Source organism: Malurus melanocephalus, unplaced genomic scaffold, assembly GCF_030028575.1.
Source record: "Malurus melanocephalus ecotype Western Australia unplaced genomic scaffold, MMel_1.1 scaffold_128, whole genome shotgun sequence".
In the NCBI taxonomy this organism is placed as follows: Eukaryota; Metazoa; Chordata; class Aves; order Passeriformes; family Maluridae; genus Malurus; species Malurus melanocephalus.
This window is the reverse complement of record NW_026623360.1, coordinates 467,441-483,895: the sequence shown is the minus strand read 5'-3', so window position 1 is coordinate 483,895 and position 16,455 is coordinate 467,441. Positions and strand designations below refer to the sequence as shown.

Below are 16,455 nucleotides of genomic sequence, written 5' to 3'. Positions count from 1 at the left end.
TCTGATTCAGGAACCAAGAGATGAGCCTTGGCCAAGTAATGTCATTTCTACCGAATGCCACCAGACACAAACCCAAGYTGGCATAAGCTAAGTTACCCAAAAATAACATTTTTTCATGTCACTCTCTACTACAAACTGCTTGCAAATACAATTAAGTTATTAAAACAGTAGGACATACCTGAGCCAATATATTTTGTTCCCTCATTAATTTTTGTCGCTCMCGGTTTGGCTTGGTAATGATCACATCCAAAACTTCTTGCCCATTATTGGGCACATCAGCAACAAAGAAAATGAGATCTTCCAGTAGCTTGGTTACAAATCTAGAATGAATAGACAATCATTGCTATAAACAGTCGCTCAACACTTGAGAGGATTCATTAGAAACAAAAATCACTTTTATTCCAAACTTTACCTGGCACAGTGGAATTACCATCACTGCAAAGTTAAGTTTGCCATGTACTTAAGGATTTCCAAGCCTTGGTGCAGCAGAAGCTTAAAACAATCACAGGGCTGTTTACCAAGGCATTAAACAACAACCAGAGGGAAAACAAGAGAAAAATACAGGCTGTTGGATTGATACACAGTATTCAGAGATCCAAAATCTATACCAGCTGGCCTCAAGGCCCAGCAGCAGTAAAAAGAAACTCACACAGCCTAGCAAGGATTTTTATGCTTTATCATGGGTCCATGAAACAAGGTGATGGACTCACTAGAGGAATAAAAACATTCTGCCACTAGATAATTTCCCTACTGACCCATGAAACTGTAAGATACATGYACTTTTCCATATATATATTCATATATAAATGTTTTCTTTTATATACTGACCCAAGAAACTCTATTTGTTTCACTCTTTGCTAAACATAAGAAGATTTGGCAGAAGCAGATGCTAAAAATGACAGAAGCAGTAGTAATTCCTTCTCTCCCACCTTCAGAAAATGTAAAAAGATGGAATACAAATGCAAAAAAAAAGAAAAMAAAGYCATCATTGCCTCTTTGYTACTAACACCTTGCCAGGCGTGCAGCAAGAAACACAGATGTCCACAGATTTCAAAGAATATCCCTTAAAAGCACTAGCAAGCTTTTACATACAAAACTCAGCATCATCTGAATTTGGACAATATCTGGTCTATAACTAACAAATGTGCCAGCCACAAAAGAGGCAGGAAGATCCCCAAGAGATTTTCAGTCATCTCTGGGAGCCAGACACTGAGTTCCCATTACCTGCAAGTGTTAAAACCCTCTCAGTGAGCTTTAGTTTCCAAAGCCACAGCCCACTGGTGGAAAAAAGCAAGGTGTGTGTCACCCCCACAAAAAAAGAGTAGAGAAGGCAGCTGTAGGATAAAGCAATCAGGAATAAACTGTTGTGATTCCTACTTGTCTAAGCAGGARGGTGATAGGACAAGAAAAAGATGGTTTGGGGCTTTTTCCAAAGGAARTCACAGGAACAAATGAATAATGGCACTGCTGAAACAGCTCTGAAATGTTTTACATGTTTGTTGTACCAGTCAACATCAAGACCTGACAACACTGACACAAGGTTCATACAGGGATGTCCCACCTTGACAATGTTATATCCCACTCTGGGTCAACTCAAGCATGAAATGGCCCATCAGCTTTTCAAAGCTGAGTACCAACACCCAGGCTACTAAAACTCTGCCTGTTACACTATTAAACCATCTGGCCTAACTGCTACTGGAAACTGACTGCAAAAGTTSAGTTTTATCATCAAAAATTAACATTTTCAGAAAAAAAACAAGCTGTATATGATGTATTACAGGTTGCAAATTAACATTGCCAGAGATGCTGTCTTATATTCAGTTTAATCATAGACAGCTGAAGACAAATAGTGAACTACATCACTAGCAGTGGAATATATTTGGCCACAATGTACAACAAATGTACAACAAAATCCCTTGATTCATGGTGGGTGTGAAGAGCAGACATTCTAACAGTGCTGCAGACAAAATGGGGATGAATACAAGGAGTAAAGACCAAAATGATGTAGAAAAAGAGAACAAGGGAAAATAAAAATGAGAAAGCAAAGRGATTATTGGGGCAGCTTCTCAGCTACACTGATACCTCTTTCCAAGGCTTTTGCAGCTATGCAGTGTGRTAAACTTCACACAAGTCAAGAGCCCTGCCTGCTGCTTTCCTGTACAAGAGAATCAGGTGCAATGTACCCTCATATCACAGCTCAGAAGTGGATTACCAAAGCAAACATAGACAAAGACATTTGCCATGGGAATTACCTCTTTATTTACGTGGCCAGTGAGCTGGGGAAGTACTGTTTACCCCCTTTTACATAGGAGGTACACAGATCAGCCCGAGGCACAGCAAGGATGCTCTGACAGAGGTGGAATTTAATCCCAGGCTGGCACCCTCAGCACTGAAATGTCCTGTCCCAGCTCCCTCTGTGCCCATGTGGATATTACCAAACTACCCATGACTGTGTCACCATGAGTAACAAAAGACCAATTTAGCAGGAGAAGACACAAAACTCACTAACCTCCTTTCATTCTGGGTTATTGTTCCATTCTCCAGCTTTTTAACAGTTGATGCTAAAACCTTGTTGGCGTCATTGGCGAAGTCCAAGTCTCTGACCTCAGACAGAGGAACCGACACAATGGCAAAAGCCTCCTTGTCCTCTTTGGTTTGGCACGTCCCAATCTGCAATAGTTCTGGGTTTAATGTGGGTGAGCAAGCCTCTTACCTTTATCCTAATTATTATGCACATKTCATATGTTAGAAGCGAGACAGCTTCAGGAATGGGTTTGGGATTTTGTTTACCTTCAACATGACAGGCCTCTCTTCCTCAGTGTCTATTGGAATGCTGGTGCTGGTGACCCAGGTGTTGGTGCACAAGTGCCGCAGTCGGACGTAGGAGTTCCTAAAGGGGGACAAAGGAAACAGTGGGTGAGATGGTCTCACCTGATCTCACCTCACCTTGGATGAGCCCAAGTGGGCAAGGGGAATTGCCCTGAAACACTGGCCCATGGCAGGAGACTGAAAAGCAGGAGCCACACCAGCCACCTGCAATAAAAGGGGGAGGTGGACCTAAAACACACTGCAGTACCCTTTTCCYTTGACTCCTTTTTTCTCACCCAGAAAGAGCTGCAACAAGAACAACCAGCATCTTCGGATTATGCAGAATGTTGGATTTAAGTATTTATGTAAGCCTAGGAGTAAAATATTCTTTAAAGAAAAAAAAAAAGCCTAAAAGGACGCTGTTATAAAATCCCATCTGAATAGAAATACATTTCATGAATAAACCCATTTCTTTTATTATTTTTTTTTCTGCAGAATAACGAGTCCTTTTAAGCTGTCACAGCACAAAAGCCAGAAAGTAAAGCTGACCGTGGTTTCACAGCTTCATCATTATGATCTGCAAACCCTTGTTCCAGAGCAAGCATTTACAGTAYCAGTTCTCAACTGAAAATCAAGTGAACAAAGAGCAGACATGAGATCCTTCTAAATTCTTTCCATATGATAATCTGTGGTATTATCAAAAAGCAGAGCTGAGAAATCAATTACAATTTTGACTCCAAATTTTACTTTTGAAATATATTCACTGTGGTCTCCATTCACGCTCTCCCTTTCACACTGATGGGCTTTTGAGTATTCAAGTAAGCAAATTATCTGGCAGAACTTAGCATAGCAAACACACTTCAAAGCCATATACATCAGTATTTGTGGGTACCCAGCTTTAGAATCCACCCTCATAACCATCCCCAAGTGTCTGCAAGCCCATTCAGTCACAACCAACACCGTGTGACTTATCTAGCCAATCTCAGCTATGCTACACAGCTGAAATTTCAAATATTGACAATTAAAACCCAGAAGCCACTTGCTGAATACATTTGAATAACAAATGTGTTCAGTGGCATCATCATCTGTCAGAGAAACAGAAGCCCAGCTCACCACACACATTATTTGTTGAGAACAATTCAGTTGAATCTATTAGAGATACATTTTTTTCAAACTGTGCAGAGCTCAATTCTATYCTCACATATATCTGTGCAATATTTAGACCATTATTTTTCTCTTCACAGACTCTAAGTGTCACTTGTTTTATCCTTATAATTATTTTACTCAGTCACAGCAGCAGTATCATGTTTTATACATCCCTTGTTTATCCATGAAGACTTCTCAAATTTTAACAGAAGGATAATACTTGCTCACGTTTGATTTTTTTTCTGCTTTACTCACCAGCATAATGCCAGGAAGAAACCCTGTCAATGCAGCCCTATTTTTTGCCCTTTTTTCCTTTTTTTTTTTTATTTTTTTATTTTACCTTGGAACCAGGCAATCAGCTCTCTGAAGAGTGGTGGCATCCAGTTCAAAGAGAGATGCAATGTCATTTCCATGTGGCACAGAGACCAAAGTATACATAATCTTCTCCCCTGCCTGGCGTTTCTTCTTTGAAGCAGGAAGGTCGCCGTCTCTCTGCTGATTAGGCAYAAGGGTTATTTGCTTGCATCAGGGCCCATTAGAAATTCTTCAATTACCTTGCAGACAAGTAATACATCTGAATTGGATTTTTTTTTTTTTTTTTTAACCTGCTAGCAAGAATCTACCATGACTGGCTTTGGAATAGCACAAAGGATGCACTTTGCCTCATGGGGTCCCAGGCAGTCATTAGAACAACAGCAGGCCACAAGCTACAGAGGGMCTGCAGCTCTGGATATGCTTTATTTGACACCTACAACTTCAAAAAACCTGCAGTAGTTGCAGGCCCCTCACTTCCAGCACATGGAACTACACAGTGCTGGTCTTGAAAGGGCCACAGTTGAATGAAGAGAATTAATAAAAATCAGGTTTTTTTAATTTTTTTTTAAGATGAGGAAGAGATTTAAAAAGTAAGCAATTTGCCTAAATCCATTGTTTTATGTGAGTTTTATGGCTTTTTCCTCTCATATGGCACACTCACAGCAGTACACTTTCAGAGAATCACAGAATCATTTAGGTTGGAAAAGGCCTCCAAGATCATTGAGTTCAGCCTTTGAGTGACCACCCTGTCACCTGAGCCATGCCCCACTGAGTGAGAGCCACACCCCACTGTTTCTCAAACAATTCAAGAGATGGYSACTCYRTCACCTCCCTGGGCAGCCCATTTCAATGTCTTCCAGCCCTTTACATGAAGGAATTATTCCTGATGTCCAACCYRAACCTTCCCYGGAGCAGATTGAGGYCATTTCCKCTTGTYCTGTCAACACTCTCCAAACAGCAAGAGCCAGAACAYCTGCTCCAGCAGGATCAGCTTGTCATGGGAAGGGGGACAGGGAAAGGCCCAGCAAGATTGTGTTACMATCCTTAGCCCAGGCTGATAACACACCCGAGGCTAGATCCAACACAGGTCTGATTTTACACCCTGCAAGGGCACAAGTTGTTCCCTTTGAGGGACAAATAAGGCACGCGAGCGAAGGTGGGATCTTCCTCCCACCACCTKCTGAAAGTCCATGGGAATTTTGTGACCCTGCAGCTCTAAGGAGCCATCCTCATTTCTTTAGTTATTTATGTACCTTTGTCTACAGACTGCAAGTGCCACCTTCCCTGAGCACGCTCCCTGGCCTGAAGGAGTCCTTCAGAGCCTGTGCCCATATCCACACAACAGAATTACTGGCCTAAGTAAAAGCTGCTCCTCTGCAGTGTCGAGTTACACATCTTACAAAAGACTATGGGGGAGAGGAGAAGAGGAATGAGRAAAGCCAAAAGAGAAAAAAAAAMCCCAACCCTGGAAGCCTGAAATGCTATTACAATGATTTACTATGCAGCACTAAGGAAGAGCTGTACAATGTAAAAGGCCAGGCTGTACTTGGTTTGCATTAGCAGCTTGATTAAAAATAAACCATACGGGATAATCAAGGGCAAAGCTTTGATTATCCACATTGCCAATTGAGATTAAACAACGAAATCAAGGATGTGTGAAATTATGGAAAAAAGAGTTAGTTGTCAACTCATTTTGAGGCACTTTTTGAATCCTTCTAAAAGATCCATTTTTTCATTATCAAGCTTAAAAAATGCCAACTTTCCATTCCGTGACTTCTATCAAGGATAGAGAGTAGAAAAACTATACAGAAAGAAATTTTTCTTAGGCTCCTCTAGCCACTACTGCCACTAGAGTTTGAGAGCAAGGCTTGCACAAGAGTAAACCCCTCTGACAGCCCCCACATCCTATCATATCTCATCCCCAAAAACACTAAAGAAAAACGCACAAAAAATTAAGCTGCATGCAAGGATAGAGAAAACGGTGAATTGTTTTCGTGATTTCCATACATATTTTGTTTTACATGCTTGTGATGAGACACAAACTGAGAAGGCACAGAAACAATAAAAGAATCCTAAGAGCTTAACAGGTGTGAGTCAGAATCTAATATTAAACGAAAAACTACTTCCTACACTTCATAACAAAACAGAAAACTTGAAAATCAGGTTAAAACTCAAGAGGTCTGTAAAGGTGTGAGTAGCACAGGATAGTTGAGAACAGCATCCAAACTTTTTGATATTTTCCACAACTTACATTCAAATTTAGTTAGGGTTTCCCAGAAACTACCCACTTCACTGCAATTTCCAAATTGAAATGACTGCTATAGCAAAAGGCAGGACACTTCATAATTGTATATGGTTTTCTTTTTATCCTGGGACTCTAGGTAAAATACAGCACAAAATATGAAAGCCTATTCTACTCACTGTTACAGAGATTTTTAAACTCATGACAAAATGTCTCACCATCTCCCACAGACCACTGTCCACATATCCAGGTTTCTACATGTCCTGGTTTCAGCTGGGACAGATAGCTCTCAAAACAAGTTGCATGCAAGGGGTACATGAGAGACAGCAATAATGYCATGTAAACAGACATGGACTAGTATTTATGTCTCAGTTTATGTCTCAGTGCACGTGCACGTGCCTCTGTGTGTGGGAGAGAGAGGATGCGCAGACACTTGCACATAGAAAGCTTCTCATGATAAATTAAATGTAGTAAGCAGCCATCAGGACGTGAATTTAACCCAGCCATTATTGAATCAGCAGATGAGTCTACGTGAGGATGTGGAAAGAAGTGAAAGTACTAGGGTAGTTTAAATTAATTAGACAATAGCTCAGGAGAAGCACTCTATTCCTAAGGAGACAAAAACAAGATGACATTTGCTCATGTAAAAAACTGGGATATGAGCAGATGCAGCCAGCAAAACTGGGTTCAATTAAGAGAAAGGAAGAAAAGAACTGCAAAGGAACTCAAATGTAGAAAGAAAATTCAACTTAAAGCAGTGTGAAGACAAAGCCAATGGAACAGTTTCAGAGATGTCGGTGGTAGGACCAGTGACAGCTATGGAAAGCACTCCCAAGACTTTACAAAAAAAAACAAAAAAAACAGGTGAATTATATTCTAGGAGTATAGAGAAGTGTGGGTAAAACAATATTACCAAATAGTACATTCACTGAAGGAAAACATATATACTTTTGATTGTCCCAAACTACAACAAACTAGCAACAGGCTGYCACAAGTCAAATCAGACACATATCCAAGGCAAAGAAGGTGGAATCACTTCCCTCTTGTGCACTGGTTAAATCACTCACACGAATGAAGGAAACACACATTCAGCTACACTTCTGCCTGGCCTTGACCTTCCAAACAGCCCAATCTAAGTATCAGGTGGTACAAAGAGCAGAGTCAGCTYCTTCAGCCTAAGAAAACCTCAGTATCCACTGGCACAGAAGGCTGTGAGCCCTCCCAGCCTTGTTCTGCAGCAGCAAAGCTCAAAAATCACACCTGGAAAGGGAACTGAGGAAACCCCCACCACACAGCCAGKGSCACTTCTCCAGGATCTAGGGAMGCAAAGGCTGAGCATTCAAAAAAARAATCCTAATTAGTGAAAAAACCCACCATTTTGGTGAGGAGTRGAAATATTGATCCAGACCCACAGCMAAGTCAGAAGCTCCTGGGCTACCACCACTGATTTACAATGCATCATGATTTAAAAAGAAGCTTAAAGACAAAAAGCAATGCAGATATATCACTTGCCATTTGRAGGGCAAATGTAAGGGGAGACAAATCCCATGCTGGAATCAGGGACAAAATTATCAGGTACAATCAGYTTTGCCTCTTTCTTGAGACTTGCAGCCCAGTAGATAACCCTTTCCACAGCTCCTAATAGAATTTGCTGCTAATTGTGACCTATCACAAACCTTCCATCTCAACTGGAAATCACACCTAAAATTCAAGACATTTACATGGAGTTTTGCTTACAGAAGGGCCTTCATTTYAACTGCAAAAAACAGTACAAAAACATGACAGACCTATAATACCTTTTAGAAACCCAATCTACAATTCCAATTGGTGAAGACACCTCTTGTGGCAYAGAGACAGACAAGGATAATGCCCTGCTCCTGAATGAATACATTAAGCTGCACTACAGAWTTCAGCAGAAATTAAATTTAATAGCAGCCAGAGTTCTGAAAATGCCTGTTAAATCCAGAGCAATGTGGTATCTCAATATGTTAACCCAGTTTAGGAAGCACTTACAAAACCAGCATTTTCACAGAGCAGTAACGTGAGCAGAACTCCATAGGTTAGATTATTTTAAAAATTCTTTATGAGAAGAAAATGGAGTAAATTAATGGGCAGCCTTGCTCCTGCATGCCAGGAGCCCTGGCAGACAGCACAGCAGTTAGCCTCCTGTAACACCTTCACTGTTGACTCATTTGTGAGTCATCGCATTTTTAGCAGAGACATCACGTTGCAATCCCGTTGTTAGGAGCCAGAGACATTCTGTAAGAAACAATGTATGCATTTCCAGAGCTGATTCAGACCCGTGTGCAACAGCAGAATAATAATAATGTGCCGGCATCCATGTCTCCCCTTCTCCCCCAGCCTCCCCAGTGGTCTGACTGCTGGTTTTATATAAGCTGCCATTTTTAAGATGATGATTTTTCTTTTTTCTTTTCAATGTTTTTCAGATTGTCTGGTCTACTTGTTTAAACTACATCAGCCATATAAAATATATAATACAATAGACTTTGTTTCTGGAAGGTAAAATAAATTTTTTTTACAAAAAATTCATTTGCAGTGTTTATCAGGAAAAAAATCTCCTGAGTYGGCAGCAAGAAAGAAAAGTTAGAATTGCAGAAGGTTGGCAATTCATACAGATAGAAAAACAGGAGTCAAAGAAGATACATCAAATTGCACCTGGCAGCTCATGGTGGAAATGCCCAACATCTTTACAAGAAAAGTAAATGCATACCAGTCTCAATCCTAAGGAAAATCTCAACAATAAAAGGCAGTTTGGAACTGTTAGAATTAGTCCTCTCATGAAAATGCAGACAAATGGAGATGAGGTACTTATCCAAAGTCAGCCTTTAACACAAAGGCACTAACAAATGCCAGGTTCACARCCACCACTGACATTTCCCAGATGTTTGTAGAATTCTTCTGCATGCTGTATATTTTGCTCCTTAGAAAAAAAAACACACTTATTTGCAGCAGAAAATACACTAATTTTGGGTTTAATGGGAGCTGTAACACAGACCACTGWATTTTGATGCATGATATACTACACTCTCCTAGACTTCAAGAGATGAAGCCTTTTTCTGATAAGACCCTTATATTACAGAAAGGTCTTCCCATTAAACAAAAAAAAATCTATTCTGGAGTTTAGATGTGGGAATATTACTCAATTCATTATAAGGCCAAATTTTACCAGAATTAAAAGCAGTGCTTCACAAGACAATTTGGCTGGATTGTCAAGAAGAAGCTCATAAACAAGCAATGAACCTCAGTCCAAACATACCTTTAATGCTTGGAACAGAAGTCCTAGTGACTTCCAGTAATATTGATGTCCTCTGGAGCCAAAACCCTTCCAGACTTTTGAATCACTTAAGGCAAAGCAGGAAAGATGTGCTTAGGCAGAACCTCAGTGTCTGTGCCCACTGCTGCACCATGGAAAACCCTTCTCCATTGCCGCTTCCCAAAATTCAGTTGCCCAAGCAGCTGGGATCAGGCCTTGTAAACCAGGCTAGGGAAGGTCCACTTCAACTTCCCCCCTCCMGATTTACTTCATGGGTGGAACTTCAAAATGAATTCCTCCAAAAGATGAAAAAGAAGATGCCTTTGCAGTGAGCCAGTTAGGCAGAGACCAGGCAGAGGAAACGAGATGATAACCACAGGGCAAGGAAAGCCTGAGTGCTCCAGGTTATGTGCTACATACACAACACTGACACAGCTGATCCTCAAAGAACGCCAGATATTGTAAGACTCATGTACTTTTGAGGGACAATTCAAAACACTGCATCATTGTAACCCAAAAGAAATTCCTGCACATGGATATGAAGTTTCTCTACTCAGCTGCTCAAGGGCAGAATGAAGGCTTAAATAGCCATTGCTGACTCAGGGCATTTCCACCAAGATTATAAAGGGATGAAGGATCCAAAGGGATTTCTACAACACTAACAGAGCCTGTAGGCTTGGATTTACGTGGAGGTGTTACCAAAAATTGCTAGAAGTTCTTCCACAAAACAACTTTCACAGGAAAATGCTGACTGCAGACATTAAAATTTCCACAGAGCCATCAGTTTTGGTCATCAACCAGCTTCAATTATTTTTTTTAATTGGAAGTATTTCTCTAATGTGATTTATCTGGTCTGGGTTTTCAGCTGAAACCAATACCCAGGAGGAATAAGCCAAACTGCGAGTGAAGCCACCCTTAACAYTCATGTTTAGATTATTCTTGTGCCTTCATCATTACCAGTCCAGGGGATGTTTAACTATTTAGATGAAYTGAAATGGCTACAGATGGAAACCCTATACTATAAATAAACATGGTRTGGTACAGGAGAATTGGATCCTCAGTGACAAGGGCCTGACACCTACTCRTTGGGGAATTCTAGAACTGATCTTGATTTCCATTCTAAAGCTCCAAAGCCCTCAAGTGTCCTTCCAGTATAAAAAACTGGTGGAACTTCTGTACTTTTGTAGGAGAAAATTCTCATTCTTCTAGACATCTTAGCTGTTATTGCTATATTACCATTAATGCCAAATACCAATGAAGATGGAAAACCAATGTTGCCAACTCCTATGAAAGTTTCCATTTTTATTAAAATTGCAGTCCTCGAGGCATGCGATTATGTAAGAATCTTGGGTTTCATGTCATGAAAAATCAAAAAATTCTTCCCTGTGCAGAGAAAAACCTGAAAATGTGTTCTCTCAAAGAACAAAAGCCGGGAGGCAAGCAGAAAGAAATTAAACTGAATTTTTTTGAAGAAGAGCTCAGCCTTTCCAAGGCAATCTCATGAATTTGATGGAGGAATGATTGTTTTTTGGAATATTTGTTGACTTGATAACAATAGAATTCCCCCAAGGTTTTAAGTACACYTCCTATAATCTACACACTACAATCTCCAGTTCTCGCCTTGCCTCATGAGTTGGAATCAGCTAAAATGTTCTTGATGTTTTACCAGGCAAAGGCTGTTGCCATGAAGTAACATATCTGACTTGAGAAGAACGAATATATTCAGGTCTGCAGTCAAATACCAAGAAAAACAGCTTCAACTAATGCCACTTTGATGCAGAATTTGAGTAAGTTCTTTATCATTTGCTTTACATGAGGGAAAACGTTCTGAACTGCCAGTTCATCCTACCTTACACAGGATATGGAAAAGAATCCCAGCAGCTGAAACATGTAAATAAAAAGAAAGCTATGAAGGTCTTGCATATGTCAGGCTTTGCTGGGTGAAGGATACAGTGTTCCCCAGATTATATGCAACATATAAATTCCACTTACCAAAGCTTTTCCTTCAGTATTACCTTCTGGGTAATGTGGATTAAGCTGGAAAAGAAAAGAAGTCAAATACTATCTCAACAGCTTTCAGACATTTCATAACTGGGGKAGAGAGTTGGGTTCAGTTCTGTGTTATGTTTCCACCCTGCAAAAGGACAGTGGAGGATTTAGAAGCAGTATSACAGTAAAAGACTTACTGCTTTAGTTTCTGGCTGACTTGACTATTCCTCACCTCTAGAAAGAGCATCTTGCAATCAAGCTTGTGAACTCCAGAGGAATCTCAAATAACCAAAACCAAAAAAGGATGATGAAGAAAGCACAGTTGCTATTCTAGAAGCAGCCAGTTACAGTCACCCACACACATACACACGCAATCACTTCCAGGACTGACCCTGGGCAGATACATTGAGATAAAAAAAACTAGTGTTCTCTATGTCTACTGTGATTTTACAGGAAGACAGTGAACTCAGAATTAACACACTTTGAAACAGGAGTGACAATGCCACTACAGACAATTATTTAATTACACTGTGGTTCTGTTTAACCATTTTTAATGGGGGCAGTATTTTCTATGTCCTATCAGGATTATCARGCATTAATTAATACTAAGTAATATGAGAAGCTTGGATGAAAGCCAAACTTATATAATAATAGTAAGTGAAATGTATTACTATTTAACAGCCATTCAATATGATTCTCCTTTTGACAAGGGAAATATGTAGCCTATAAGATGAGGGATTATGTAGGCAGATATATTCTCAAATAAACAAAAACACACACCCACTCACTGGCTGCACATGAAACCTTTCAAGATTTGAKTTACACACAGAAACAATTTTGCATCAATATTTACAAATATTCCCTGACATAGGATATGCCACCAAAGCTTTGAAAATGCTGAAGTGAGATTATTAGTTAYATAAGACAATTTTGTTCTTAGGCAATTACAATGTGTATACATCTTGCAGATGAGTACTGTCATTTTCTTGGCTTGAATTTGGCATTACCAGCATGGAAGAGCCAGAAGAGAATTGCACAGGGCAAGATGCACGAATCTCAATAAAACTTTCAAATATCACACTATTTTACATCTAACATTACACAGACAACTGTTGTGAGAGGTTTTTGTTGATAAGGCTTTTATTCAAAACAATCATTTATAKCTCTTTAACCCCTCAAAAAGCCAGCTCCTCTCCACACTGTGAGCCTGAAGAAAGTAGGGAAACTTTTAGATATTTCTCAAATTGCTGAAAATACCCTCTGTGCCACAACTTGATGTGCTAACAAAGAAATGCCCAAAGGTTTATTGTGGCTCCATTTCTTTATTTTGCATTAGACACTGTATTACCATCACAAACCTAATTTAGAGAGCCTGATTTCCTCCCTCTTTTRACACCTATCTCAGATCTTCCATTTCGCTCCTCCCTGGCATAGTCACAGTCTCCCATCTTCAACTCCCTCCTTCCTCTGTACTGCAGCAACAGGAACAGGAGATGAACGCCAAACAAACTAGAACTTACACATATATGTAACTGTTTTCACATCATTTTGGTGCCTTCTTGAATTTCCACAGTTCTTTCAGCATGACATTTGTTCACCTCACACCTTAAAATAATCCTAGTGCCCCATTTTTAGCAGCCAAGCTGAGTTCTCTGCCTTGGTCACCCATCTAGAAGAGATAAAATTAACAGGCAGTGCTCCTCAGTCCCAGCCRTGCACCATGGCCTTTCAGCACAGGTGCACAGAAAGGTGAAATTTCTATCCTACCTTCAGATTTTGCTGGYTGCAAGCAAGCAAGAAGAAGTCTGGGTCATCTCGGGTTTGTCACTAGATTCAGCACAGAGAATTTGGCACTGAGGATTTGATCCTACAAGTTTTCATTGAAGCGCTCAAGTGACTACAGTTGTCTACCTAGTATGAATTGAATTCTGATATCCTTCAGCTGTTTGCTTACAACATAATGGTGATTTAAAAAAAAAAAATATAGGAATAGTAGGAGAAATTAGGAAAATCTCCCTCCCTTGACACTTCTTGCCTTCTTGAAAAATGATTGAACAAACTGCCCTCAAATTTCCAAAATAGTTCACTCATGATCTGAGGGTGATGGAGACAGAAAGCTCAARTGAGAAATCAAGTACATCCTTAATAATGCTTTTTCTTGCCCCACTGTAACAGAAATAATAAAACTAAAAATATGTTATTTAGGGAAAGTTTTGAGACACTGACATTAAACCATAAACACAATGGAACTCAGTTTTAGGGCTGTCATTCACAGCCCCATTTTAAGCTGCRCTGGCCAGTTGCCACTTCGATTTTCATTTCAGCTGAGACTGTTGGTGCTGGGGGTTTCTAGAMAACAGACCAGTAACTATTATCTCATACTATATTCTCCAGGTAGAKGGGTCATAAATCATCAAGTGTTGTATGTCATATTACACCTGTTCTGAGTTCCTTTCAGTATCCCAGTACACAATGACCTAAGGACACAGTGACAGTCTGAACACTCCAATTGCCTTTTCTGATTTATGTGAGATCATTTCCATGTATTTCAAAAAGCTTCCAAAACAAAAGAAGCTTTGAAAATAACAACATCAATATTTTTATCTTGCTACTAAATAAATCGCTTAAGATTTTCTGCAGGTCTTTTGAAAGTAAGAACACTATGCTAAAACAGACCTTGATAAAGCTCAACAGTCTTCATGTTTTTTTGTGTCATTCAGTGTCTTGAAGTTGTAATTTTCTGAATTGTAGCTGAAATACAGCACTGAATATTCCTGCAAAAGGCCACTGGAAGGTGCATGAAACCAATATGCACCAAGAACACGATGCATTGCAGACAAGGACAGTCAGTATCACGGGAAAGCCACACAAGGCCATATTTTTAAAGACTAAAATCACTGACAACTTTGGAGTTTAGAGAYAGATTTGCAAAGAAGATGATACATTCTTTTAAATCTAAATTTTAATAGCATTTACTCGTGAGCTACACAGGGTATCTGAGGGAGCSTGAAGGTCAGGGTCAGTGTTAGATGTGGTCCTCCTGAGTATAAAAATTGGTGTCTCTTGGACAGATTTCAGGCTCAGCTTTCAGCCACGGGGGTATGTGAAAAGAGCAGATGTCTGAATGCATTCATATATCAACATGTTCACCCTGTGGGAGCAGCAGAAGGCCCCCAGGAGGGAGTATGTGCGACAAATTCATAACAGAAGTCAGCTTTTACAGGTGGAAAACTGAGGTATAGACACAGTCTTTAATTATTTCCGGTTAAAATTACTTGGAAGGGCAAGGAATCTCATTGCTGWATTTTCACGTAGTGACTTTACAAAATCTGTAAAGTCTGCATAGCAGGAACACAACTTTCATTTCTGTGTGTTTGTATGTTACTGCTGGTATTTGGTACTCAGAGAATGCAAGTGCCCTGCTAATCCTGGGAGGTATTCCACTAGTCTGAGCACCAGAAGTTCCAGGCTTTGTCATTTTGATCAATTAAAGCTATTCAAAGTTTTCAAACCTCAGGAGCCCACAGTGCATAATTTCCTGGGGTTCTATTATTGTGCAGAACAGCATCACGCAGGTTATTCCTGGCTTTAATTTTACTGCTGCATCTTCACATAGTAAGATAGCCTTTACAGTCCAAAAAATTTGAAATTCCACATTTTGATTGAATGTTGTTTTCTTGGAGGAATGCATGGAAAGTACCCAAACAGGCTATTTTTGGACACTCAATTAAGGAGAGAGAGGAGTTTGGGGAAAGAAACACCCATGCTGATTTTAATCAAATTTTGTTGACTAGGTAAAGAATATTTAAAGCATCTTGTCGGTGGAAGAATTCGATTGCCAAATTTCGGCTAAATGAGCATTTTAATGACTTGGTTAAAACCTGCATTTACGAAGGAAATCCTGACAGACAAAGAGAAAAAGGATCTAATTCAACACACACAAACACTCCTCATTTCATTTGATAACACACAGCCTGTTACCCAGCCAACAAGGGCAAGTGTTTCAGGGAAAAAAAGACAGAACAAAAGAAAAATAATCCACTTCTCAAATCTTTCATCTTCATTAGGCTAGCTTTGTTCTTTGTTAATGTCATACTGATTAGCTTTCGATAAATCCAAAGGACTTTTGCACAATTTCAAAGACTACCAGTGGCATTGAAAGCACTTTTGCCATCTTATTAACTTGCCAGAGAAAGACTGGCTACAGCTCTACCTCAATAAMCTCCACTCAACCCTGCCACGTCATCAGCACAGAACTCCTGATAACCAGCATCTGAGGAAARTTTAAAAATCTAAAAAGGTCTTTTATTTCAGGGTTGTATTTTCCCTATGAGCCGTGTCTTAGCAYATCACACAAGTTTCCAGGGAGTGCTGGGAGAGCTGAACCTTTTTGTGTGCTTCAGTCCCCCCTGCTAAGTCAAAAACAGGAATGAGAAGCAGCTCCAACACCTTCCTTTCCTGATTTTTCACCCTCATTACCAGAAGGAAGATCATCTTGATGGCATTTCCAGCTGCTGTGCAAGGAATGGCAGGCCAGCATTTTGCCATGCCTAAATCAGCACAGATTTAAAGGTCTCACACCAGCAGTGTTAGCTGGAGTAGCTCCATGCTAGGAGTGAAGAGAGAGGCAACTGGGAAATTCCATTTCTTCTTCTGGGATCAAGGGCAGAGAACCTAAACA

General features: G+C 40.0%; 1 protein-coding gene across 3 annotated transcripts in view; it reads right to left on the bottom strand.

Annotated features, from left to right (window-relative positions):
• The window catches only part of ITPR2 (inositol 1,4,5-trisphosphate receptor type 2), a 240,651-nt gene that overhangs the window by 171,166 nt on the left and 53,030 nt on the right, over positions 1-16,455 (bottom strand). For 2 of the 3 annotated variants that reach the window (XM_057370513.1, XM_057370515.1), the window contains exons 10-14: positions 11,778-11,822; positions 4,295-4,449; positions 2,791-2,890; positions 2,510-2,670; positions 179-320 (exon numbers count right to left, since the gene is read on the bottom strand). In XM_057370513.1, coding sequence (XP_057226496.1) covers positions 179-320; positions 2,510-2,670; positions 2,791-2,890; positions 4,295-4,449; positions 11,778-11,822 — 603 coding nt within the window. The remainder of the gene's footprint in view (positions 1-178; positions 321-2,509; positions 2,671-2,790; positions 2,891-4,294; positions 4,450-11,777; positions 11,823-16,455) is intronic. The other variant, XM_057370514.1, reaches the window with a different exon arrangement.